At 53.6% G+C, this 24794-nt stretch overlaps 1 protein-coding gene across 1 annotated transcript in view; it reads left to right on the top strand.

Annotated features, from left to right (window-relative positions):
• The window catches only part of COL22A1 (collagen type XXII alpha 1 chain), a 235627-nt gene that overhangs the window by 20991 nt on the left and 189842 nt on the right, over positions 1-24794 (top strand). Inside the window, exons 2-5 of the mRNA XM_047841976.1 lie at positions 3372-3446; positions 11898-12009; positions 16287-16410; positions 21087-21362. Of these exons, the coding sequence (XP_047697932.1) occupies positions 3372-3446; positions 11898-12009; positions 16287-16410; positions 21087-21362 (587 nt within the window). The remainder of the gene's footprint in view (positions 1-3371; positions 3447-11897; positions 12010-16286; positions 16411-21086; positions 21363-24794) is intronic.

Here is a 24794-nt window from a genome sequence, read left to right as displayed (position 1 = left end):
GAAGAATGACCATAAATCAGCTCCCAGGGAGAAGGTCTTTGTGATCAGTCATATTCTTGCTCTTTCAAAAAGGAAAATTGACCAAGTAACCAAGAACTAAGTACACATGTTGGACCCTGAGGACTTACCCCATCCTCAATTCCAGAACGGCTTCTCAGGTTGATACTGAATGATTTCCAGGTACACCCATATTTACTGGGATAGTGAAGATAATCCAGTCTGTCTGTGGCTCCTTTACCAGGAAAGTAATGTACCCGTTCTTACCATCCTCTTGAGTTGTCCTTGGGCATCTGGAAAGAGAGGCAGCTTCCAAATCCTGGAGCCTGGCAAATCTTTGCCACTCCCAAAAAAAGGGAATGTGTGCAGGTTTGGGATGCGCTCAACTACAAAAAAAAAAAAAAAAAAAAAAAAAAAAAAAACCGCTCCTGTGGCTCAAATGGAAGTGTGTTTTTCTTACCCTCTTCACCCAGCCTTGGATTGCTGCTGTTGGAAGTCCCTGTCTCCTCAGTTGTCCTTGGAAGTCCTGCAGACATTATGTCCCGCCATCTAAGGAGGAGGGAGAGTCACCTTGCCAAGTGCATCTCCCTATCTGTCCCGTTTTATCAGGAAAAGCAAAGGCTTTTTGAGAGACCACCCCTCTGCCAACCACAGCAAACTTCAGTTACTTATTTTCTCGTCCAGACCTGGGTCACGTGTGTGTCCCTAGCAGCAAGGGAAGCTAAAAAGGTGGAGGACAGAATAACCTCTGTTGGCTAAGACTGGCTGCCAGCCAGCCACAGCTCTTCTCCTTGGGCTGAAAAGTGCCGTTTGGAGTGAAGGCGGTATTCTTTTAGGGAACAGGTAGCACGGGTGACAGGGTCTGTCAGCCCTCCATGGCAGGAGCCTGGGTCTGGGACATTTCTCACTTCTCTGCAGCATCACGACGGAGCCCGTGCCTGGAAGGCCATCCAGTAGTGACTTCTCGGCTTAGCTGTCACTGGTCATTTCCAGCCATCACGAACTCGGGCAGCTCTGACACTTTGTGTCACTCTGTCCCCAGTCACCACAGTCAGCCCATGAGTGCCCTGAGGGCAGGGATGGTAACTTGTCTTTTATCCCATTTGTGGGTCCCTAGAACTAGCTCTGTGCCCGGAACGTTTCGGGACCTCAGATATTTTAGTTGAAGTAAATGAGTTGATGTGGAAATAAATAGATCATTATGCAAAGTGTGGAAATATCTTGGCCAAACAGATACAGTTATAGGCTGAGAGGGACTTTGGATGCTGACCCTGTGTTCCTGCCAAGCAGGTGAACCCAGAGGCCCCAGCATCCCTGCAAAGCCTGGCTGGAGGGGGTAATTTGGGAACCATTTGTCCTGACGTACTAAGTCGGCTATAAATTGCCCCTTGATCCTCTCAAATGTATAAGCGTTAGAGATGGCCCCAAAAGGGGATTGGCAGGTGGTTTGGGGAACGAGTCCTTAAAGCGGTTTGGGCAAAAGTTCTAATGTCTTTGAAAAGAGCCTCCGTCTTACCTGTGCTCATGGTCCTTGGACTGTCCTTGCACATCTGGGTTTGGGAATCAGGTCACAACCTCGGGATATTTTCAGAGACAAGGCTCAGTGGCCCTGCCTGCCCTGAGCTCCAGCCATCAGTCTCCAGAGACTTGCTCATAATCAAGGATAGAACCTTCTGAGTCAGTGTATTCGCAGTGACGCATGACCCGCAGCCCGTCTCACTGGCAGCCTTCCAGGCAACTGATGGTCACCCCACAGCTGCCGCCGTCCTGGGCGGAGCCGTCTAAATATTGCACGGGGCCTGGATCCTCTCTTGTATTTGGTCCTAGACAGACAGCTTGGTGCTGTTTCCAAAATAACCCCTTCCATGTGGCTCGTCGGACCTCGCGGTGCCTTGTAAGATAAACATGAAAAATACCTCCACCCAAATCGGGGACGATTTCGTGCTTTCCCTTGGCTGCTGATGGTAAAAGGGGCCCCAGAGCGGCCCTGCGCTGAAGCACGTGTGCCCTGAATATGAAAAGAGGTCATTGCACATAGAACAGATGGGGGAACGTCTAATGAGGGGAGGTTATAATAGTGACATGGAGAGGGCAGAGTCTAGGCGAAGGAAAGCAAGATTCCTGAGGTGCTGAATTTGACGGCCACCCTCCCTCATGCCAGTCCTGTGACGAGCTTGAGGTGGCCCAGCCCTCCAGGCAGCCCCGTGCTCAGTGCGTGATTTATAAGCTCTCCCCGTCAGAAACACTTGCACGGAGACAGAAGTTAAGGGACTTATCCAACACACTGTGCCAGTTGGTCAGGAGCCTGGCACTTGAATCAAGGACTTTAAAATTCTAAGTTGGGGGGCACCTGGGTGGCTCAGTCGGTTGAGCATCCGACTTTGGCTCAGGTCACAATCTTGCGGTTCATGGGTTCGAGCCCCGCGTCGGGCTCTGTGCCGACAGCTCGGAGCCAGGAGCCTGCTTCCAATTCTGTGTCTCCCTCTCTTTCTGCCTCTCCCCCTCTCGTGCTCTGTCTCTGTCTCTGTCTCAAAAAAAAAATAAACATTAAAAAAATTTTTTAAAACGCTAAGTTGGTGCTCTTTCTGAGATTTTTGGGGCAACTGAGTTTCTGTCTCTTCCAGTTTTTTTAAGTGAAGAATCATGAAGACCTTAATATGAGACATTAACGTAATATCCTATAATGAAGTTTTGCTTTTATTTTCCTCTGTAAGACTTACTCTATTGCCTTCGGACAGTTGAGCAGTTTTCTTCTGTTAGAATGGGACCTGAGGCTCCTCGGGGTAGCATCAGGCGACACCTTGCCGGTGGGCCCCCAGCACACGTTTCCTGCTCTATGGGTACCGCTGACTTGGAATCTGTATGTGTGTGTTCAAGCCTTTATAAATGTTCCCTCTGCTGGTGCCGCTCTTGGGCTTTCGTCTGTCTGGCTAGGTCTTAACTGTTCCGTTAAGGAAGCCTCGAGAACCACCGTTTCCAGAAGAGCTTTCCTGACCTCCCCAAGCCTGGTGAGGTGTCAGACCTGTGTCCCAGATCCCCCAGCAACTACGCCCGTCCTGTCACTTATTACACTGTGTTGGTCATGTCACTTTTGGTGTCTGACTCCCTCTAATGGGGGACTGAGTTCCTTCAGGGTAGGGACCCTCCTTGTTTGTGATTCACCCCCAGTACAGGGCATGGTATTTACAGAATAGGTGCTCCGCAAGCACACGCGGGCGTGAACCTGTCAGCCGTGTGCGCTGCCCCCGCGTGTGCCCCGGGCACTGGCCATCCTCCACGCCGGGAGCTGGGGGCTCCGGGTGCTGTCACCTTCCCCAGAGTGACTGTGGGTGGCATTTGCTCATCCAGCTCTTGTCTTCTCTTGCTTTTCTCAGACGTGCTGTGCCCCAGCGTCCGTGTGCAAGGAGACCGATTTAGGCACACCAATGGCGACAGCAAGGAAATCACAGGTAAGAGAGAGACCGCCGGCTCGCCGTGCCGCCCTGAGCTGGCCCTGAGCGCGGTCCTCCTTGACGCAGGGCTGGCCTCGCCGACCTCTCCGCCGAAGCTTAATGGAAGGAATCACACAAGCTGGGCAGGTGGCAGCCCCCTCCTGCAGGCTGTCCAGCCGTGAGCAGCCATCCCGTTTCCATCTGGGAGTCAGTGGTGACCCTATGGGAGCCCCTAAATAATGCATCAGAACGAACGAGTTGGGGGACGAGTAAGTGAATGATGGGTCAGGCGAGCGAAGGAATGGAGAGATCAGTGCATTCGGAGTGAGAGAGAGAGCCAGAGTTTTTAAATCCGTGAGGGGGTGATAGGAGATAGTGTGCCCCCGGCAGCAGAAATCCCCCTGCAGCGCCCCTTCCCAGGCTGTCCCCGCCTGACGGGGTGCACAGGGGACGTGGCAACGGCTGAGTGGGCTTCCCACCCTCCTGAGAGCCACGAGCGTGGGAGTGGGGTGTGCTCCTCCCTGTGGCCCGCACCCGGCAAAGCACTCTCTGAGTGACGATCTCAGGGGAGTCTCCTCCACATCCAGGCCGCCAGCCCCGCCAGGTGCAAGGGGGCCAGGCACCCCCTCCTTGGGTGGCTCCGGAGCTGGTCTGCATCCTCCGCTGGGGGCTGGGAGGGGTCAGAACCAGGCGCTTCACAGGAGCTGTCCGGGCGACACTCTCCTGGGACGCTGCTGAGTCAGGGTGCCCCCGTCCACCAGAGATGCTAGCATCTGCGTGTTCGTGCTCAAGGGACGTTTCTAGAATAGGTAGAAGACGGCCCTGGCTGCTCGCACAGCAGGTGAAATGTGTCCCAGAGTGATTTGGCCCTCAGGCAGTGTCTTGGGGGAAGAAACAGCCCGGCTTTAGTGCCCCTCATTCCAAGGTCCACGTTTGACCCAATTCCTGGCGGTTCCCAGTGGGTTCCAGCTGCAGTCACCTGCCGGGGTGGCCCGCTTAGTGCCACACGCTTCCCCCACTCCTCTTCCTCCCTGTCCCCGGTCCCCACTCCCCCATCAAGTGCCTCTGGAAGGAAGACGGCTTTAGTCTCCCGGTGCCTGGTGCCCGGGGTGCCGCTGGTGTTCAGTGAGCAGCCGTCCCTCCCAGGGCCCTCTGTCAACCCGAGAGATGATGATGGGTCTCCTCCTCTTTGCTTTCATAACCCCATTCCCTTGCAGGGAATATATCCATAGCTGCCTTGCTCTGCCCAGGCTGGCACGAAGCTTCTGGGCAGTTTGACATCAGTGTTCCCGCTCGCTGCCTTGGCAATCCCCATCCGTGCACTGAAGTCCGTGTTGAAGGCAGATTCCTACCTGCTGCATTCTCCGTGTTTGACTTTGTGAGCAGGGAATCCCTCACAGCAGGATCTGGCCGAAATCATTCACGATCTGGGGTGTGTGTGTGTGTGTGTGTGTGTATGTGTGCGTGTGTGTCCCTAGAAGGGAACAGATGTGACAAGAGGGACGTTAATAACAATAATGGTGAAAATCGAGCTCACTGAGCTACAGTGTGTCAAGCACTTTGCACATGTGCTCTCGTTCAACCCTCGTGATACACGAGAGAGGCACTGTTTTGTGTTTTGTAGTTGGGGAAACTGAGGCACAGGTGCGTTCAGGCAGGCAGACCGTGGGAAGGAAGGAAAGGAGAGAGGAAGGAAGAAGTCACAGATGAATTAGCGAATCTGCCTGTGTCACTGCAAGTCAGATGGGCTTGCCTGCCGTCCTGTTTCGTTCTGTGGAAAAGAGCCCAACTGTGTTTCCTGCTGATGCTTTTTAAAAAAATTCTTAATGCATATTTATTATTTTTGAGAGAGAAAGAGAGAGAGTGTGAGCAGGGGATGGGCAGAGAGAGAGAGAGAGAGGGAGACACAGAATCCAAAGCAGGCTCCAGGCTCCGAGCTGTCAGCACAGAGCCCGATGTGGGGCTTGAACCCACAAACCGTGAGATCATGTCCTGAGTCGAAGTCGGATACTTAACCGACTGAACCACCCAGGCGCCCCAAGAATAATTGATTCTTGCTGGGAAGAGTCACTGTGTGTGTGTGTGTGTGTGTGTGTGTGTGTGTCCGGGGAACACGTGTGCACACCTGTGTGGGAACAAATTCTTCAGCCTCTGGTATATGAGGAGCATCCTGCTGACAGTCTGTCTGGTGACTGGAGAGAAGCGGGCACTCTGTTCGGAATCCGCAGCCTCTGTCTGCAGCCGTTGGAACCTTCCTGAAATCTCCCCTCCCCCTCTGCGGGCTCCGAGGCTCCCAGGAGGTGAATCATAGCCCAGGCAGGCACCCGTCACACGCGGCACCCATGCCCTGTTGGTGCAGTGCTGTGCACACGGAGATCCGACTGGGTCTGTCCTCTCCTGTAACTACAGCCAGCCCAGAGGGAAGCCCCGCCATGTGGAAGCTGGATGGGGTTATGGAGAGAGGAGTCTCAGACCTGCCAGTTAAATACAGTTGGGTAATTGGAATCGTTTGTCCTTTGGGAAAAAATGGGGTTCCTAAAAGCCTCAGTTCCAGACACCCCCTCAGATGACTCTGGCAGGTTTTAGGGCTTACCAGGCCAAAACAGCCAGGAAGGGGAGAGGGCAGGCAAGGCGGTTGGAGGTTTTGGTCTTAGGCTGGTCCTGCTGCTCCCAGACCCCTGGCATCTCTGAGGCCCAGTTTCCCTGCCCGCATAACCTTACGTCCCACATAGTGTCTCTGAGGGTCCCTCTCGGCGCTCATAACTGAATGTTCCGAGAGTTTCATGACTGCGGGTGGAATACAACTTTCCTGGGAGATTGGCTGTTTGCTGCTTAAGAACATGCTAGGTTCGGAGCATCTCTGAAATGTGGCCATGGGCATTCTGGATTCTTCTCTCTTCCCACCTGAGCTCCTGGACCCAGATACTCACCGAGGCACCCCCCACTACACCTCTCAAGTGGACCCTGGCCCGAGGTCTACCCCCACCCCTGCCCCCCCTTAGCAAGTCTCATCTCCCAGGCCTCCCTTTCCTGTCTCCCCACTGCCAGAACGACCTTCAGAATAGAAACAGGGTTGTGTTTCTTTCTTGCTCTGAAGTCCTTCATGGTTCTCCATTCCCCACAGAAGGACACTCAGACTTTGCCACGTGGCCGACAGACCCAGCCTGGTCTTCCCCCGCCTACCCCATTCCCAGCCAGTGACCATGGCTCCTGACATCCTGGAATAGCCAAGATTCTCAGAAGGAACTGGGCTGACTCGGGCCCCCTGACCTTTACACATCCAGTTACCTTGGATGCCCTTTCTTCCCCCTGTGTCTGCCCACCTTTTATTTGTTCTTCAAATCCAGACTAAGCTTTGCCTCCTCTGGGAGCCCTCCCTGACTGCTCTTCAGGGGGATAAGGGAGAGATATCCCTTGTGTTTCTGCACAAGCCCTGTAGTTCTCCCTTCTAATCATTTACCCACAGCACTGACACTGCTTATCTATGCGTCTGCTTCTCTCTAGACACTACATTTTGGGGAGGCTGGGATTTATCCTGTTCATTATTGGGATCCGCACAGCCAACAGGGAATCCTTCTGTCTTTCCACAAAATGTGCTGCAAATAAGTAAACCGGAAGCTCCTGGCTTCCTTAGAGGCAGAAGCATGAACTGGATGAAATTGGTCACAAGCTGGTGAGAAAACGTCCCTAGATGGGCCCTGTGCGCCTTGGCCAGACCCACTAAAGACCCGGGAGTGAGCGTCGTGCCTGAGGAGTCCAGTAAAGGTCCATTGAGTGCAGACCTTGGAAGGATGGGCGGGGAGCCCGGTGGGCACTGGTGTGGAGCAGGTGCACACAGTTGACCTGGGCCATGGCTGACGGTGTCGCTGATGCGACCTGTTTCAGCTGACCCCGTGATTTGGGGGGAGGTGGACCCCTGCAGTTCCTGCACTAAACAATTGCTTCTTTATCACGCGGTGCCTCGCATCAGAGTTCCATTTACCTCGGGAACGTTTTTTCATTTTCCTTCCCAGCCTTTTCTTTATTGCAGGCAATTCCTCTTTTCTCTCGGTGCCCTTTTGTTACCACCGGGTTAATTGCTTGTTGTTCAAAGCTTCGTCGTGTTTAAGTCTTTGTTTTTATTCCTTATTTTTATTCATCGAAACCCATAAAAGTGGAACCAGAAAGGAGAGCATATGCTTGCTTTTTCAAAACCTGGAAAAAAACATTCTCCCACGTGTAATGGCTTAAGGGAAGCCCAGCTTAAGGTGGCAGTGTCTAAGGACCGTTGACAGAGCTCTAGGGGAGCAGGCCCACTCTGCTGTTCTCACTGTTGAGGGGAAGTCTCTGGGCACGTGTCACCCAGATTGCAAGCACGCTGTCTGAACACAGGCCGCTGCTCCGTGGGAGCCTCCAGGGGCCAGACACCTGCCGAGTGGTGGCCGTCCGCCCCACACAGATGAGGCAGAGAGCTGTGAGGGGCTTAGTACCTGCACCCACGTTGTGGAGCCGCAGAGTCTAAGGGCAGGGATGGGGTCCGATGTGTCTGACTGAGATGCTCTCCCTCTCCCACTTTCCTTCCCTTAACTGGGGGCAGCTTCTCTTGAGCAACAACCTGACTCCTCCAACCCCATCACCTCCCTGCAGGGACCGCCCCAGGCAGGCAGGACAATCAGAGTGTTTCACAGATGAGAGAGCCCTCAGGGACCCACCGGCGCCGGGCCTCTGGGTGTGCCAGGTACAGGCACCTGCTGAGCGCGGCCCTGCCTGCAGGAATGTGTGAGATCCTCGAGGTGGCGGCCTGCGGGGCAGGCCGTTATCCCCGCCTTGGCGGCAGAGGAGACAAGAGGACGCAGACCGTGCGCGTGGCCAGTGCTGCACCAGCTTTCGGACCCAGGACGGACTGTCCCCAAAACCTCCTCTGCTTGTTCTGCCTTGCTGGGGCCCAGACGGGCTCTTTGCCATTTGGTGTCTAGTCCGTGGAACCTGCAGGGCCTTCTTGGCCAGTCACCCCGTCCCCAGGCGGGCCCCCAGCCGTTCCCGCTGCCCGGAGCTTCCCAGCCTCTGGGGCACGTCCGGGTACAGGGCCCAGCACGTGCGGCAGACGTTTGTGTCTTCAGAGGGCCTTGCACAGGGGTGGTCAGTTCTGCTAGCTGCTCCCAGCTGGGCCCCCCGGGCCCTCTGGGGTGTAGAGCCCAGAGCAGCAGGGACCCGATGCCTTCTGTCCCCAGGCAATTCTGGAACAGCAGTGCCCAGCCCCTGCTAAGGAGGCCGTGGCCGGGCCCGCGGAAGTGCAGGGCGGGGGGTGAGAGAAGGGGGCTTCTCTCCTTATTCACTCAGCAGGTGTCTCCCAACATCTGCTGCCCTGACCTGCCCCCTGCGGGAGAGGGGCTGCTCCCCGCCACATGCTTGGTCCTCTACGACCAGGTGGCGGTCGTGGGGCTCCGGGAAAAGTGGCGGAGCTCTTGCCAGGCTGTGAGGCTCCTGGGGATTTCACAGAGGACATGAGTCAAAAGGTTCCCTTCCTGGTCCCCAGCAAGGGCTGCTGACACTGACCGAGCAACTCCCAAGTGGCAGCTTCCCTGGGGGCGCTCTGTTGGCTCACCTCACCGAAATGCCACGACAGCCTTGCGAGGGATTACTCTCTCCACTTTCCCAGTTAAGGAAACAGACTCAGACGATCTGACAACTTCTTCAAAGCCACTCAAGTGTCTTAGTCCCTTTGGGCCAGGAGAACAAAAACACCATGGACTGTGTGGCATATAAGCAACAGGACTTTGTATCTTCTGGTTCTGGGAACTGGGAAATCAAAACCAAGGCACCTGCAGACATAGCATCTGGTGAGGGCCTGCCGGCTGGTTTATACATGGCTTTCTTCTCAGTGTCCTCGGGTGGTGGAAGGCAAGGGAGGTCTTAGGGTCTCCTTTATAAGAGCAGTGATACCACCCATGGGGCCCCCCACCCTTGTGGCCTCATCATCCCCCAGGTCCCCCACCTTCTAAACCCATCACGTTGGGAGTCAGGCTTCAACACAGGAGCTTTGGGGGGACACATTCAGTCCACAGCACTCAGCTGGAAGTCTGCGAGGGGGCAGGGTGCGCCCTGGGCTGTGTGAGGCACTCTGAATGCCTGAGGCACGTTGTTCCTAGGGTTCACTCCCTGCTTTGACTTGGAGCCCCACCTTACCGGCAGCCTCATCCTTGCTGAACTGAGGGGTTCTTTAGTGCAGAAAAACCGGATCTCTGAATTCTCTGGCAGGCAAATGATGCAGCATGATCAGGAGACGGCTCTTTCCGGTCATGGCGAGAATTGGGAAAAGATGATATATAGTGATCAGTGCTGAGAACACAAAAGAAGATCAAATTCCCCCCAGATCTCCCATTTGATCTATAAAAGAACTGGTTCCAGGGAGGGGTAAGTGACCCAGCCCCACCCCTGAGCGTTTATTCAGAGCTTACTATGGGATAGGAGAGTGATTACCTTCTCATTCAGAGTGAAGAGTCCGTTTATGGCACCTGACATTTAGTGAGCACCTACTATGCACCAGGCATATGCTGACCTACTTTCTCCTTTATTTTTTTAAATGTTTATTTATTTTTGAGACAGAGTGGGAGCAGGGGAGGGGCCGAGAGAGAGGGAGACACAGAATGGGAAGCAGGCTCCAGGCTCTGAGCTGTCAGCACTGATCCCAACATGGGGCTCGAACTCGCAAACCGCGAGATCGTGACCTGAGCTGAAGTCAGACGCTTAACCGACTGAGCCACCTAGGCGCCCCTTTACTTTCTCCTTTAAAACTCAGGGTGGCCTCCCACGGTATCACTGCTTGTCATTAGAGCCAGAATGTGTTGTCCACGGGCTCTCTGCCAGACGATGGCTGCTGCACCTGCCCACACCCACTGACTGCATTTCTTGTCCTCATTTGGCAGATGAGGAAATTGAGGCCCAGAGAGGTTGAATAACGTGTCTGAGACTGAGCAGGTAGAAGAAATGTGGGAGTAGGGGTTTGAGCCCAAATATTCCCTGTTCTAGAGCCTTCACTGCCCCACACTGCTACTATCCCAACTGTGCAGAGACACAAAAGGTAATGAGCTCAGAAAGGTTAAGATGCACGCTCTAGGTCACACAGCTCTAAGTGGGGCTCAACCCGCAAGTATTTGACCTTCCAGGTGCTGGGTGCTGTCTCTTTATAGTCTGTCCAGGGTAAAGCGCACTTGCCAGCTGGAAGTCCAGCGTCATGAGTTTGTGCTATGGGCCAGGCTATCATGGGAAAATAATCGATACAGAAACTACTCTGTGGGCCCCTGTATGGTAGATGCCCTATGAAGAGCTTTGTATCTTATTCGAGCTTCAATACAATCCTATGAGGTACATTCTAAAACAACCCCGGTTTTATAGATGATGAGACTGGTGCTCAGAGATATTAGGCAACCTGCCTAAGGTCACACAGCAAGGACCCTGTGGTCAGGAACAGTCTAGACCGGCCCAAGTCTGCCACTCTAACTCTCATTCGGTGCTAAACCTTTCCTGTCCCTGCTGTTTCTTACACCAGGCTTTGAGCAGCAGGGTTTAGTGGTACAAGATGGATATATCATCACCGTACAAGCCCTGTGACCTCACCTTGTGGCAGCACCTTAGAAGGTTGGAGATCCCCCACAGTCGTCCTAAAGTCTCGTGGCTCAGGTGTCGCCCGGACCCAGGGTCGTGTTGGCCCTGGGGATGCAGACACGAGTGCTCCCACGCGTGCCCTCCATTGGCTTCCTTCAACCTGCGTGAGCTTTCCCGTTGCCCGAGGAACAGAGTTTGAGCCAGTAGGCCACGTTTTCACCTTGGTGTGGGCACTGTGCTCAGGCTCCTCTGAGAACCCGCTGTCCTGGCCTGTGGGACTCGAGTCGGGACAGTCGTGTAGGGGACGTGGTAAGGACGTGCTGCTGGTGGTGGGTCCATCGTGAGCAGTTCTCGTGGCCGCCCTATGGCCGTGAGTGTCATTGCCCTCCCTTCACGAACAAGTGGCCGGTGCTGTTCAAGTGGCTGATGTCCACATGGCATGTGCCCGAGCTGATCACCCCCTCGCGTCCCCAGCTCCCCCAGCGCTCAGGTCATGACTTTTCCTTTACGTACATCACCAGGGCACACGAGGTCCTCTCTCAGAGCCAAAACAGAACAGAACAAACAAAGTGTTTTTTGCAAAGTGTTCCTGGGGGAGTTTCCTAACACCTGCCCTGGCCGGGCAGCCAGGACACCTCCCATTTCTTTGGAAAACTCGGGTCTGCAGTTTCTCCCGCATGTTCCCCGCAACTGGAAATGGAAGCCGCACATCTCCTTACTTTGTTGTTGATGTTTTCTCCTGAATTGTATTGAGCAGTTCCCTCCGCTGACATCCACGCCCGCTCCCCTCAGGCAGGGTGGGCAGCTCCCTTTGCGGAGCGGTGTTCCCCTCCCTGGTCTCCCGGGCTCCTCCCCTCCACTCACCCCCGCTCTTCTCCTTGACAGGTTTTGACCTGATGGATTTGTTCCGTGTGAAGGAGATCCTGGGGAAGAGAGACAACGGAGCGCAGAGTTCCTATGTCCGGATGGGATCCTTCCCTGTGGTGCAGAGGACAGAGTGAGTGCTCGCCTCTCCTTCGGGACTTGCCCTGGACGCTGGCAAAGCGTGGGAAGGGGGCCAGGCAGCTGTGGTTGCACACTGAGCACTGAGAGGGGCTTGAAACTACTCAGCGCCCTGGGGAGGTCGCCTGGGGAGGTCAGAGACAAAGCGACCGAGCCACTGCCCTGGGAATGCAACCTGTTTCTTAGCAGATCTGTCACCGTTGTCTTTATCGGTTCCTGGGTCCTTCTGTACCCTTCTCTCCATATGGATTTGGCGTTAATCATTCATGCACGCATGTGTGTTTCTGTCAGTTCGTTAAACAACAAACATTTATGGCCATAGGTAACGTGGGGCCCCCTCTGGACCAGCCACTGCGGTCCATGTCAGGCACAGCACCGCCCAGCCTCACGTAGTCGGTTTGGCCACTGGCACCCCGGTTTCAATGTTTATTGGGTGCCTGGCCTCACACAAGTTATTGGACGCCCCAGTGCCTCAACTGTGTCCTGTTTTCACCAGATGTGAGTGTTTCTGCCCCGCAGAATTGTTGAGAGGATTATAGCACACATTTGTCCGGGGGCTGACACCTGTTGGGTCTCTGGTCAAGGGCTGATGATGATACCAAAGTCAGCGTTCCATTCTGCCCACTTTGAGGCAGACAGATCTTCTGAAAACAGAAGTGATATTTCATCATGACTCTCCTTCTCCATCCAGCAATTAAAGTTCCTTAATTGCTCCCAAGTGTCCCAAGGGCAAGAAAGGTCCCGTGTGTGATGCGACCCATTCCTACTTTTTTGGCCTCAGCCTTATCCCCTGGCTCCTTGTCTGGCTCCTCTTTCTCTGTTCGGGGAGCTTCTAGGCACCTTCTACCCACCACAGGGCCTTTGTTCATGCTCTTCCTTCTATCTGAGACTTCCTGTTCGTCCTTCAGACCAGTGCTGAACCATGATGCTTTCAAAGATGCCTTTCCTCACCTCCGAAACGACCTCAGGCCTCCCCCTATCTTGTCTCATTCCAACCTGCATTCCTGCATAAAACAAAGTGGCCAAGTTGCAGCTAATTACTTAATGGTGTAATTACTCATTTAGACTGTCTTCTCTGCTCAGCAAGAAGCCTGAGGAGGGAGCTAAGTCTGGTCTCTGCTGCAGAGCCAGCATTAAAATGAGCTCTTCCTGGAGGAGGGGATCATTCAGTATCTGTGGAATGCATGGATGGATGCATCAGTCCGTCCCTAGTTAGTGAAAATGCCCCATTAGGTCTGATCCCAGCAAACGTGAGCTGGGAACACCAGGCCACAGAGCTGGATTTGGATGTGTGCGTTTTCTTCTGTTTTTTTTTTTAATGTTAATTTATTTTTGAGAGAGACACAGTGCAAGTCTCCAATGAGACCCTTGGAGCTAACAGAATCATGGCTGCAGGTGCTGATCTGTGCGGCGTTTCTGGAGCGGTGGATCTGGGCTCCAATTACACTGAGTCCTTCTGAGAGGGGATTTCTATATGGTACCAAGTTGCTTTTTTTTTTCTTGTTAAGTTGATTTATTTTTGAGAGAGAGACAGCATGAGCATGGGAGGGGCAGAGAGAAAGAGAGAGAGAACCCCAAGCAGGCTCCGCACTGTCCACACAGAGCCAGATCTGGGGCTTGAACTCATGACATAATGAGATCAAGACCTGAGCAGAAACCGGGATTGGAAACTTAACCAACAGAGCTGCCCAGATGTCCCCCAAGTTTGTTTTAGTTGCAAAACGTGGGAAACAAAATCAGACCCAAAGAAGCTCTGATATTTCTTTTTTTATTAATGTTTATTTTTTTTTATTTATTTTTTTTTTTTGAGAGAGACAGAGACAGAATGCGAGTGGGTTAGGGGCAGAGCGAGAGGGAGACACAGGAGCAGAAGCAGGCTCCAGGCTCTGAGCTGTCAGCACAGAGCCTGAGGCGGGGGTTGAACTCACGAGCTGTGAGATCATGACCTGAGCCAAAGTCGGACACTCAACCGACTGAGCCACCCAGGCGCCCCAGAAGCTCTGATATTTCAAGGGAGAATAGCATTCTTGTAATTTTTAAAGCTTTAGATTCATGCACAAATATATAGACAGGTGTAATTTTTTATTTGCAGGTGAATTGTGTGCATACGAAAAGGGGTGTCACTTTCAATATTAATGTTTTTCTCACATGTATAATGTTTAATGGGCAGTTTACACACCTTGTCTAATTTATTTCTCATTACGGTGGGTCAGGGGAGCAAGGCAGGTATTATTGTCATCATTTTTGCCATGTGACGACGGAGACTGTAAGTGGGATAGTCGTGTGTCCACCATCATGGGGTGCGTACGAGGCAGAAGTTGGCACAAAGTCGGGTCGTCCATCTCCATGGCGTTTGTGTTTCCCATTGTGATCTTGTTATCTTCTGTGTTACTTGTGGAAGGGATTGGTTTGGGCCACTTTTGTTTCCTTTAGATATTCTCTGTCAATGCCCATTCCCCCTTCCTGATCATAATACCTTTCTCATAAGCTATATATGCTTGTATGGGTGCTTATGTTTATATAAATGTCCTCAGAAAAAGTCCTGGTCTCTCTCTCTTTATCTAAATATAGAGAGACAAATATAGATACAGATTTGTAGATCTGTGCTACATAGATCTGCTTATCTGCAAGGATCCATCTGTATTTATCTATGTGTATATAGATGTCAAACGTGCACAGATATGTGTTGTTTCAAAAGTGTAAGAAAAAGGTGTGTTTGAAAAAAAACAGTTCCGTGGTTTGACTCATTACTGAAATCAGAAGAAAAATGAGATGAAACGCAGTGTCTATTGTGGCAGCAAAGCCCATGTCTGTGCAGTCAGGTGAGAAAGGCCCATCTTCTCCCTGTGGGGACAGCCACCATCCTCACCCCTCAGTTCTTTGGGGGCCCGTTGCTGAGTGACAGGCTGCTCCTAGTGCCTGGAGGTGAACTGGGTGAAATCCCGGCTCAGAGAATGACTCTGAACAGCGGGGGCTCCCTCCCAGCTTGGATCTGAGAACCGAGAATCCCACAAGGAGACCAGTCTGTGCTCACAGGCTCTGCAGCCAAATCAGGGGTCCCAGAGGGTCTGCGAGCTGGGAACCAGGAACCCAGACGCCTCCTCATTTCCCTTCCCGGCTTTCTGGCCAGACGACTTCCACCCCCTCCATTGGAGAAGTCAGTGCCCTGCAGTCCCCAGGCAGGTCCCTGCCCCTAGAGCAGGACGTGGTCCCAATGCGGCCAGGTTCTTTGGGGTGAGGGTGCCACCAGTGAATGGTTAAGGGAAGAGCTCTGGGGACAGGGCCCCCTCTCCGTGTGGGTCTCTGCCCAGCCACCTACCAGCCAGATTGCGCCCTGTTAACCCTCAGCTACAACGTGATGATCAGATCACCTCCTTTGTAACTCCTGTGACGAACAGTTTTCATTCTTTTTCTTTTTTAAAAGTTTTTATTTATTCTTTTTGATTTTTCATTATTTTTTTAAGTATTCATTTATTTTGAGAGAGACAGAGAGAGAGTGAGCAGGGGAGGGGCAGAGAGAGAGAGAGAGAGAGAGAGAGAGAGAGAGAGAGAGAATCCCAAGCAGGCTCCACACTGTCAGCACAGAGCCCGACAAGGGGCTCAAACTCACGAACCATGAGATCATGACCTGAGCCAAAGTCAGACACCCTACCGACTGAGCCACCCAGACATCCCTCAACAGTTTTCATTCTGAGCGTGGAGGGCAAAGACAGGAACGGGACCCTCTGGGCAGAGCTGAGGGGAGCTGAAGTCCCCCCAGATGAGGGCCTGGCTCCCCACGCTGGGCAGGGACCTGGGGCTCTGCTCCGTGGAGACGGGAGGATATCCTGGGGCACAGGGTAGGGGACCATGCAGCATGAGACACAGCAGCTGGGCCCTGCTGAGAAGGAGCAGGCAGGGGGAGAAGACGGGTACGTTCGGCTGCATTTGACCCGAAGGGTGGGTGGGTGGCAGCTTAGAGTCTAACACTGATTTTGTCGAATGGTGATGGTCGAGTCAGGGAGGCTTACATGCACCAAGGGGGTACATTTGAAGGCCTGGGGAGACAGTGAAGGGGCCACAGCAAAGGTCTACAGAGGCTCATCTCAAGGCCCCGATCGAAGGAGGCAGTAAAGACAGGTGAGAAGGTGGATGTTAGAGATGCTCGGGAGGTCATTCGGCAGGACGTACTGACCCACGGGGCACCTGCTCTCGGGAAGCGTGAGAGATCGTCCCTTGCAGCCCGCACGCTCATTGCTAAGCCCACTGTCGTCCTTCTCCGTCCCCCTCCAGGGATGTGTTCACACAAGGTTTGCCTGATGAGTATGCCTTCGTCACCACCTTCCGGTTCAGGAAAACGTCTCGGAAAGAAGACTGGTACATCTGGCAGGTCATTGACCAGTACGGGATCCCACAGGTAGGAGCGGCCGTGTCTCAGGGGCCGGAAGCTTTCTGTTTCCTTCTCGTGGGGATGGTGTCATCCGCCATGTTTTCTCCAGGGCCATCCATCCTGGGCCCAGGAGATCACGAGTCTGGTGTATGAAGCCCCAGAGAGACGTGGCTTCTTTCCCTGAGGGCAGGTCTGTTCCTGGCACTCTGGGTGGGGGGAGGCAGGAGACCTCGTCCCTTCCTGCCCTACAGGTGCTCAGCCAAACCAGGGAGGTGGCTCTGTTAGAGCGGCACAGCTCATGATATAGCGGAAGACGTAGCTCAGGGTCAGCTAGTCCTGGGTTCAGATCTTGTGTCTGTGCCTTTCTTGGTGTGGGCCTGAGACATGTGAGCTTAGCGTCCTGAGTCCTGATGCTCCTCGCGGTCACGTGGAAACAGCTGCCACGGGTGGTTGGGGAAGGTGGGGTGAGCCACGTCTCTCGTGCATCTGGAACAACGCCTCTTATGTGACCATGTGTTACATTGCTTCCCTTCTTACGCCATTCTGCTCTTACCCCGAGTGCCGTTCTTGGCCATCTCAGGTGCGTTTTGTCTTTCCGCCCCCTCGAAGGTAGAACAACTCACCAGCGGCACGCAGCCAAGTCAGGAAGCGGGGTCTCAAAGTCAGAGCCATTGGCATAACACGCTGGTTTGAGTTGCAGGCGACACTGAGTTTTGTGCCCTTGCCAAATCCCCAGTGCAGGGACCGTCCCCATCTTCGTCATTTACCCTTGTCCCCTTTTGAAGACGTACTCCTCTTCAGCGGGCGGACACGGTCTGTATTTTCATTTGAGGCTGAAATGGAAACGTGCTCAACTGGACCCCAGTGGCCACACTCGTGGGCTGTGGCCAGAGGACACGCTGCTCCACATGGCGAGCTGCGGGCCGGACCGTGTACCGTGGTGAGGGCTGGACTCCGATGCTGCACGGGCTCGTTGATGCACCCCTGCTCTCTGTAGGGGCAAGAGACCGTCCTGGGCACTTCGTACATCGAGGCTGTGGGTCTTCTTCCCAGCCTGTTGCCATCTTGCCAGGAGGGGACTGAGTATGTGTGGTTTGTCCCCTGCCTGAAGGAAAAGAGGGATTTGAACCCAGGGAGCCCAGCTCCGCGTCTGTCTCTTATCCACCGTGCCCAGCTGGCTCCTGTCTCCCTCCGTCCTGCTAAATGATGTTTCCAGAGCATCCCTGGTCAGACTGAGATGCGAAACGTTTTCGACCCTGACGGCTGAGTGCCCTGATTTCCTGAGTGTGGGAGGCTGGATGGAACAGATGAGGCTCCTCTCCAGAGGCCAGTTGTCTGGAGGGCAGGCAGCTCATGGTGTCTCTCAGTCACATCCACCTCCGGCACGTGGGTCTTCCTTCTCCAATTTCGCAGGGTCTGGTGCAGTGGGACTGGGCCCCCGCCATGCATTCTTGCGGGGCAAACCCCCGCCCCCTCGTCTGGGTTCTCTTCCCTCATGGCATTTGCAGAGCTGTGTGGGATTGCTGTCTGCCGTGTCTGCGTCACCCCCCCTCCTCTTTCCGGAATGAGCCATGGGCTGGGACACTACAGAGCCGTGCAGAGATGGCCCGCCTCGGAGGACCTCAGGCTCATCTGCAAAGAGGCACCTGGCGTTTCGATTTCATTGAGCGAGCCTTGATGGAGCACGGTTCCCTGGCGGTCTGAGGGTGGCCCCTTCTTGCCCCGGGGGGCATACTGGCCAGACACAGGGAAGAGGGAAGATGGACAGAGGCCTGCCGGAAGGGATGTGTAGGCGGAATGCTGTGATTCTCTTAGTCCTGCAGACCTAGATCTTTGTATCTATCCATCACTGCATTTAGTGTTTCCAACCACACTCGCGTTGGTGTTCTCCTCACTTGTCATCCACTCATTCCAGATACGATCGAGGGACAGGAAGGAGGCTGGCCCCGCACATCAGAGATGAGGCTCCAGAGGTTTTGGGAGGGGACAAGGTTCCTTGTAAGCAGTGGAGGGACTTCTGTTTGAGCCCAGGCTCTGGGAGGTGGGCAGGTCCAAAACAGGAAGACCGATTTGGAGACTGCTGTAGTCATTGAAGCAAAGGATGATATTGACCCAGACTGCTAGTAACACTAAACTGGGTGGAAATGGTCAGATCCTGGATGTATTTTGAAGCCAGATCCGGTAGGATTTGCTGATGGATCTGAGCCTTGAGGTGCCTTCCTGAGGTCCCCAGCTGGCCCTGGTAGACACAGGACTCTGGCCTGCCAGGCGCCACTCCGTGCTCTGTGTCTTCCAAAGAAATTTACATCCTGAAGGGAAAGCCGTGTCCTCATGAGGCTCCCGCGGTGGTTCAGGGACCCAGGACTCAAACATGGGAAAGCACTTTCTAGAAACAGAAGACCACGTTTAATAATAGAAATATTAGGGTATGAGGATTAGAAGTGTACTAGATTGTTGGCCAGGGTTCATAGTTTTCTGTGTTTTACCAACACAGCACGCAGTGCAAAAAAAACCCCCAAATCTCCCCCCTCCACTGTCCGGAGGTCACGTGGGGCCCAGAAAGAGAAACCAGAGCACCTGGGTGGTGTTACAAGAGCTGTGGCCGATGCCCAGCAGTGCGTGGGCACCTTCCTTTAACCTGAGGGCTCTCATTCACTCATTCAGTACCTTTTTTTGGGGGGAGTGGCACTATGTGCTGAGTGTTGTCCTCACCCCTGAAGAGAGGGCAAGAGAGACAAAGTGCCTGCTTACAAGGATGGGGCAGGACAGTCAGGAAACAGGCGAGCAAGAGAAATGAACACTGACCAAGCACTCTGAGAACGGTAACAAGTGAATGGAACAAGCGGGTGGAGAGCACGTGAGCAGGCTGGAATCCAACTCTGTGTGTGTGTGTGTGTGTGTGTGAGAGAGAGAGAGAGAGAAAGAGAGAGAGAGTGAGTGAGTGAGTCGGAGAAGGCTTCCACTGCGTGATGCCTTTCAATTTAGTCCCTTTTTCATTATGGCTAATACTCAGAGCAGCACCTGGAATATGGTCAACGCTGCATAAGTGTTTTACATACACCATGTTGATTCACTTAATCCTCATAATGACTTGGTGATATAGGTGCCATCATTGGCGCCATTTTATGAACGGGGAAATGGCACAGAGAGGTTAAATCACTTGCCCGAGGACACACAGCTCAAAAATGACTTGCCGGTTCGGGTGTAGGCAGACAGCCGACAGCCCCAGTTTTGGGAGAGGGTTTTAAGAAAGCGGCCAGGGTTAAGGTTGATGATGAGGTTAGGGGTCACAGTTAAAGAAGCCGACAAGGGATACTGAGGTGCGTCCTGGGATTAGTAACAGCAGGAAGCGGCACCTAGGCGGCCTGGGCAGGGAAGGTTGGTGGTTCCTGGAGGCCGTGGGTTCTGGAGCCATGGAGGAGAGCGAGTCCTCACGTGGCCTTGGTGTGTGGATGGACACAGCCACACCGCAGGGAATCAGGCCCCAGACCCTGTCTTCCTGCCTAAGGTCTCCATGCCGTGGGCTTCCCATGGGCCACGCTGATGAGAAGCCAAAGGGCACAGGAGCCCAGGTGCAGGAGTCCTTAGAGGTCAGACTTGGGGTGCCAGAGCTAGGCAGGGAGGGGTGGAGCATGGGTGTCAGGGCACATGAAGACTGGTCCCACGGGGGGGGGGGGGGGGGCGCAAGAATATATTCATTCCTTCACTCGCTGATGAATACTTTTTTTTTTTTAATGAAGGCTAAATTTGTTTTAAGTTCATTCATCTATTTGAGAGAGAGAGAGAGAGAGCATGGGAGAGGCAGAGAGAGAGGGAGAGAGAGAGAATCCCAAGCAGGCTCTGCTCTGTCTACGCAGAGCCCGATGCAGGGCTCAAACCCATGAACCTTGAGATCGTGACCTGAGCCGAAAGCAAGAGTGGGACAGTTAACCGACTGAGCCACCCAGGCACCCCGTGAATTCTTCTCTCTTTACGTTACATGTAGAAATCCACCTTACCTTCATGTGTCTGTGTTTCACACTGTCATATTGCTGACACCAGGCACCTTGCTTGCCTGTTGCAGATGGTGCTCAGTGAATACGTGTAAGGGAGGAAGCATGAGGGAGTGTCCATTCATTCATTCATTCATTCATTCATTCATTCAAAGAACAACAAAAGTAAAACTTTCTTCCAGAATTTCCCAGGCATTTTGCAAAGGGCGGGGCGTCCTCCAGTGAATGTGAAGATTCGTGAGTCCTGCCCCTAAGGAACTTTATCCTCCTGGGGCTTCAGTTTCATCCCCACGGTGGGAGACAGTGTGGGGTCTCAGCCTGGCATCTGGCTGGGCACGTTCTGTTTGGCCAGCCCAGGGTTTTACGGAAACCAGCCGGGGTTTCTCACTGGTCTCGGGACTCGAGTGCTTTGGCGTGAGTTGTCTCGCAGAGTCACAGAAGTGCTCGTCCTGCATGGTGCCACCAGGCACGGGGTTGTGGCCCCTGGATTCAGGTGGAGCCCAATTATTGCATGCCCAGTGCAGGCTTAGGACAGCCTGCAAATTGGCACCAGGGCTGAGGAGGGAACTGAGGCTTTGCCCAAGGTTGCCCAGCGGAGAGGGTCACGGCCAGGACGTGACTCGGGATTCTGCAGCCCTCTCCCCCCTCGCCCTCTCTCCCCTTGGGTCGCTCCCGTGCAGCTCAGGGAGCCTGTGGTCCTCTGCTCCCCAGGTCTCCATCCGGCTGGATGGCGAGAACAAGGCAGTGGAGTACGATGCCGTGGGCGCCATGAAGGACGCCGTGAGGGTGGTGTTCCAAGGCCCCCGGGTCAGTGACCTCTTTGACCGGGACTGGCACAAGATCGCCCTGAGCATCCAGGCCCAGAACGTCTCCCTGTACATCGACTGTGTGCTGGTGCAGACGCTGCCCATCGAGGAGCGGGAGAACATTGACATCCAGGGCAAGACCGTGATTGGCAAGCGCCTGTATGACAGCGTGCCCATCGACGTGAGTACCGGGATGCGGGGAGGGGGGAGGCTCCTGCGCCCAAGGTCCTGGGGTCACCAGGGGAAGGAAGCCTTGGGAGTCAAGTGCCCTTGCCTCCCCCAGACTTGTCCGTTTCATTTGTCAAGACGTCACCTTGGACTGCTGTAGGAGGGAGGACCCCACCTCAGAAACTGTGTTGGGACCCAGGGTCCCCTTCATTCATTCATGCATTCAGTTCTTCATTCATCTGGTCATTTTTCACATGTATATTGAGCACATGCTGTGTACCAGGTGCTGTCCCCAGCCATGGGGACATCTGTCTGCATATGTATCTGTAGGTAGTAGGTACGGAGAATTCTAAAGTTCCCTGTGTATTTAACTAGAGGCTTTTTTTTTTTTTTGCTTTCTTGTCTGATTGTAGAAAATCTGGAAAACACAGTATATGCAAAATAAGTAAAAAAAAAAAAAAAATTGTCCTCCGTGCACTGCCCGGGGATGACAAGCGGTGATAACTCGGTAATGGTACCAGTGTCCTCCCGTGTCCTTCCATCAGTGTTCTTTCTTTCTGCTCTTCCCGCCCCCTTTTCTCTCCTCTCTTTTTCTTTTTCCCTTAATTTGTATTTCTTTCCTCTGGAGCTGCCTCCGCACCTCCGTGCACATAGACACGGGCACCGTAAGTGCACGGCCCTAAGATGCACATGCGAAGGGTGCTGACACTCCCTGCGTGCGATCCCTTCGAGCCCAGGCATCCTTACCTGCCACAGCAGGAGCATCCGCCTCCCAAGGAGTAATCAGATCACGATTTGGGATAGCTCTCTCTCCAAAACCACCTCTTATCCTTTCTTACGCTCTCACGCGTGTCTGTTATCGAAGATGGTGTTGTTGGAGGTGAGCTCAGTTCTTTGGAGTTTCTGCAAACGATCCGTGGTTATCCTAAATCCTAAATGTAGGCAATCCTAAAATTGCTTTTTGCTTTTCTTCCTAAGAGGATGGGTCAAAGCTTTTCTTCTTTCTTCTAGCTGCTTCGATACACTTTATTACACGTTGTGTTTACTTACTGATGCTTCCCCGTCCTAATCAGCAAGACTTGGGTCTTGAACATGGTGCCATGTGTCCAAGGACACTTTCCTCATGAGGAGCACACCTGCCCGTCGAGTTTGAGCTGTAGACCAGCTGATAGGGTTCCACTGGGGCATGTGCCCTTACGATCAGGGATTAGGTTGTAAGGTAAACCATTTTTGACTTTCGCACATAATGTAAATTTCTCAGCAAAGTGCCTGAACATTTATATGCCTACCACTGATGTACAACAGTCCTATTTTCTTAAGTCCTCACTGGTATATTGAATATATTTTATTTTTTAAAAGATTTTATTTTTAAACAATCTCTACGTGCAACGTGGGGCTTGAACCCACAACCCCGAGATCAAGACTAAGCCAGCCACCTACTGAGCCAAGCAGATGCCCTGATGTATTTTATTTTTAAATGTTTTTTGTTTTGTCGATCTGATGGGCATATGATGGTATTTTTTTGTCTTTTCCACCTGTATTTCCCTGCTTCTGCCGCAAATAGCCATCCTGTGTATTTGATTGCCCACTTGACATCCCCTCGGTGATTGGGGATGCCCGTAGCATTTGCCTGTTTTTATGATTATGCTGTGTGGTTTTTTTTTCTAATGACTTCTAGATAATACGTATATATTCTGAATATGAATTGCATATTTATTATACGTTGTGAATATTGTTTCCTTATCTGTCAAGCACAAACCATAAGCTAAAAAATTGAGTAATTTTGAACACCTCAAGATTCAAGAAATGGTGTTATGGCCAAAAAAAGCACCATAAACAACGTTAGAAAGTCTCTTACAACTTGCATTGTTAGCTGAAGAAGAGATTGTGAACATTGCCAGTATGTACAGATTCCTTAAAATGAAGGCCAGAGAAGGCTGGCCAGAGGGAGTAGGGCAGAGGAGAGACGGGGCGGAGGGAGGCAGGCGGCACCCACGAGCCGTGCCCGCGCGTGTCCACCTCCAGTGCCCTCGAGTGGTCCTGCCGTGGTCACGCACGGAAGCGATCTCGGCTGTGCCTACTTGCTCCTTTGACCTCTGCAATGGAAACCAGGCTGATGCTTTCCGTATGTCGCTGCTGACAGGGTGAAATAAGATAGTAGACGTGGGCCCAAAGCAGAGAAAGAAAATCCTAAAAGCAAGTAAAGCTACCAAAATCGTCACTCAGACTGCTGCAAATTCCAGCTGAGAGCATCACGGTGTGCCCGCCCCTTCGTGCCCCCACCCCGCGTCCGATCCAGGCTGCCTCCCAACCTTAGGAAGCAGACACCACGAACACCTCAGTTCACGGCCGGGGAGAAGGACGCTCCTTGAGAAATGTCCTGGGTTTTCTCAGGTCGCAGAGCCAAAACATGGCAGAGTTGGGATTTCTGCTCAGACAGCCCGTCTTCAATGCCCACCTGCAAACCACGCCTTGGCTAAGACCACGGGCGTCGGGGCCTGGCGAAGACAGAGCTGTGGCGTGTGCACGATACAAGTACGGTCATGCCAGTCCCCGTCAGAGTGTGTGTTATTGTCACAAGCACGACCCCTTTAACCCTCCCCACACGCCACGGAGGGGGCATTGCTCCTGTGCTACAGGTGAAGAGTCCAGCTCAGAGACAGTAGCTGGTTTGCTTAAGCACCCCCGTCCCTGCCAGCCCTGGGCCAGTGTGGGGTGAGGCAGGATGGGTCTTCGGAGCAGCCTGTCGGTGAAGCCTGTGGAAAGGGCAGAGGTAGGGCAGGGAAAGCTCAGCGTTGCATCTGAAGATGTTCCTTGGGGCTGCAGGGAGCAGGTGGATGTAGAGGAAGGAGGGGTGGGCGGTTAGGGAGCAGTGAGAGGCCCAGCGGCTGGGGGCCTCCTCAGGGATAGTGAGGTTCCTGGTGCCTCCCGCTGAGGGTGGGGGGTTCAAGAGGAATGGCCAAGGGAGCCGACGGGCATGTAGGCAGGGGGATGCGGTGAGGGTGCCATCCAGCTGGGGGAGAGCTGGGGATCGGAGTAGGGGTGGGGAGGGGCGATCCTGGGCCCTGAGGGTGGAGCTTGTCTGGGATGCTCGCGATGCCAGGGTGGGGGGCCCTTCCCCATCCCTGTCCAGAGGCCCCGCCGGCCTCCCCTTCCCTGTGTCCCAGGCCTCTGCCGGTCTCCCGAGTTGGTCAGTGAGGAGCATTCTCCCTCTCGGAGACCAGAGGGATTCACCTCTCCCACCCTCCACCTGTCCGGAGCCATCTCCTGGCTGGTGCTGGTGCTGGGGACCAGCACCCGCCACCCTCCTCCGCAGGGTCGGCACCTGGGTCTCTAGGGCTGCCTGCCCGGCTGCTCTAGAGCAGGCCCCCAAGCCACGGTCAGCGTCTAGCATGGGAGGACCGCAGGGACCAGCACACCTGTTGGCGCTCTTGTCCTCCTTCCA

This window comes from Prionailurus viverrinus, chromosome F2, assembly GCF_022837055.1.
Source record: "Prionailurus viverrinus isolate Anna chromosome F2, UM_Priviv_1.0, whole genome shotgun sequence".
NCBI lineage: Eukaryota > Metazoa > Chordata > Mammalia > Carnivora > Felidae > Prionailurus > Prionailurus viverrinus.
This window is presented reverse-complemented; position numbering and strand designations above follow the sequence as displayed.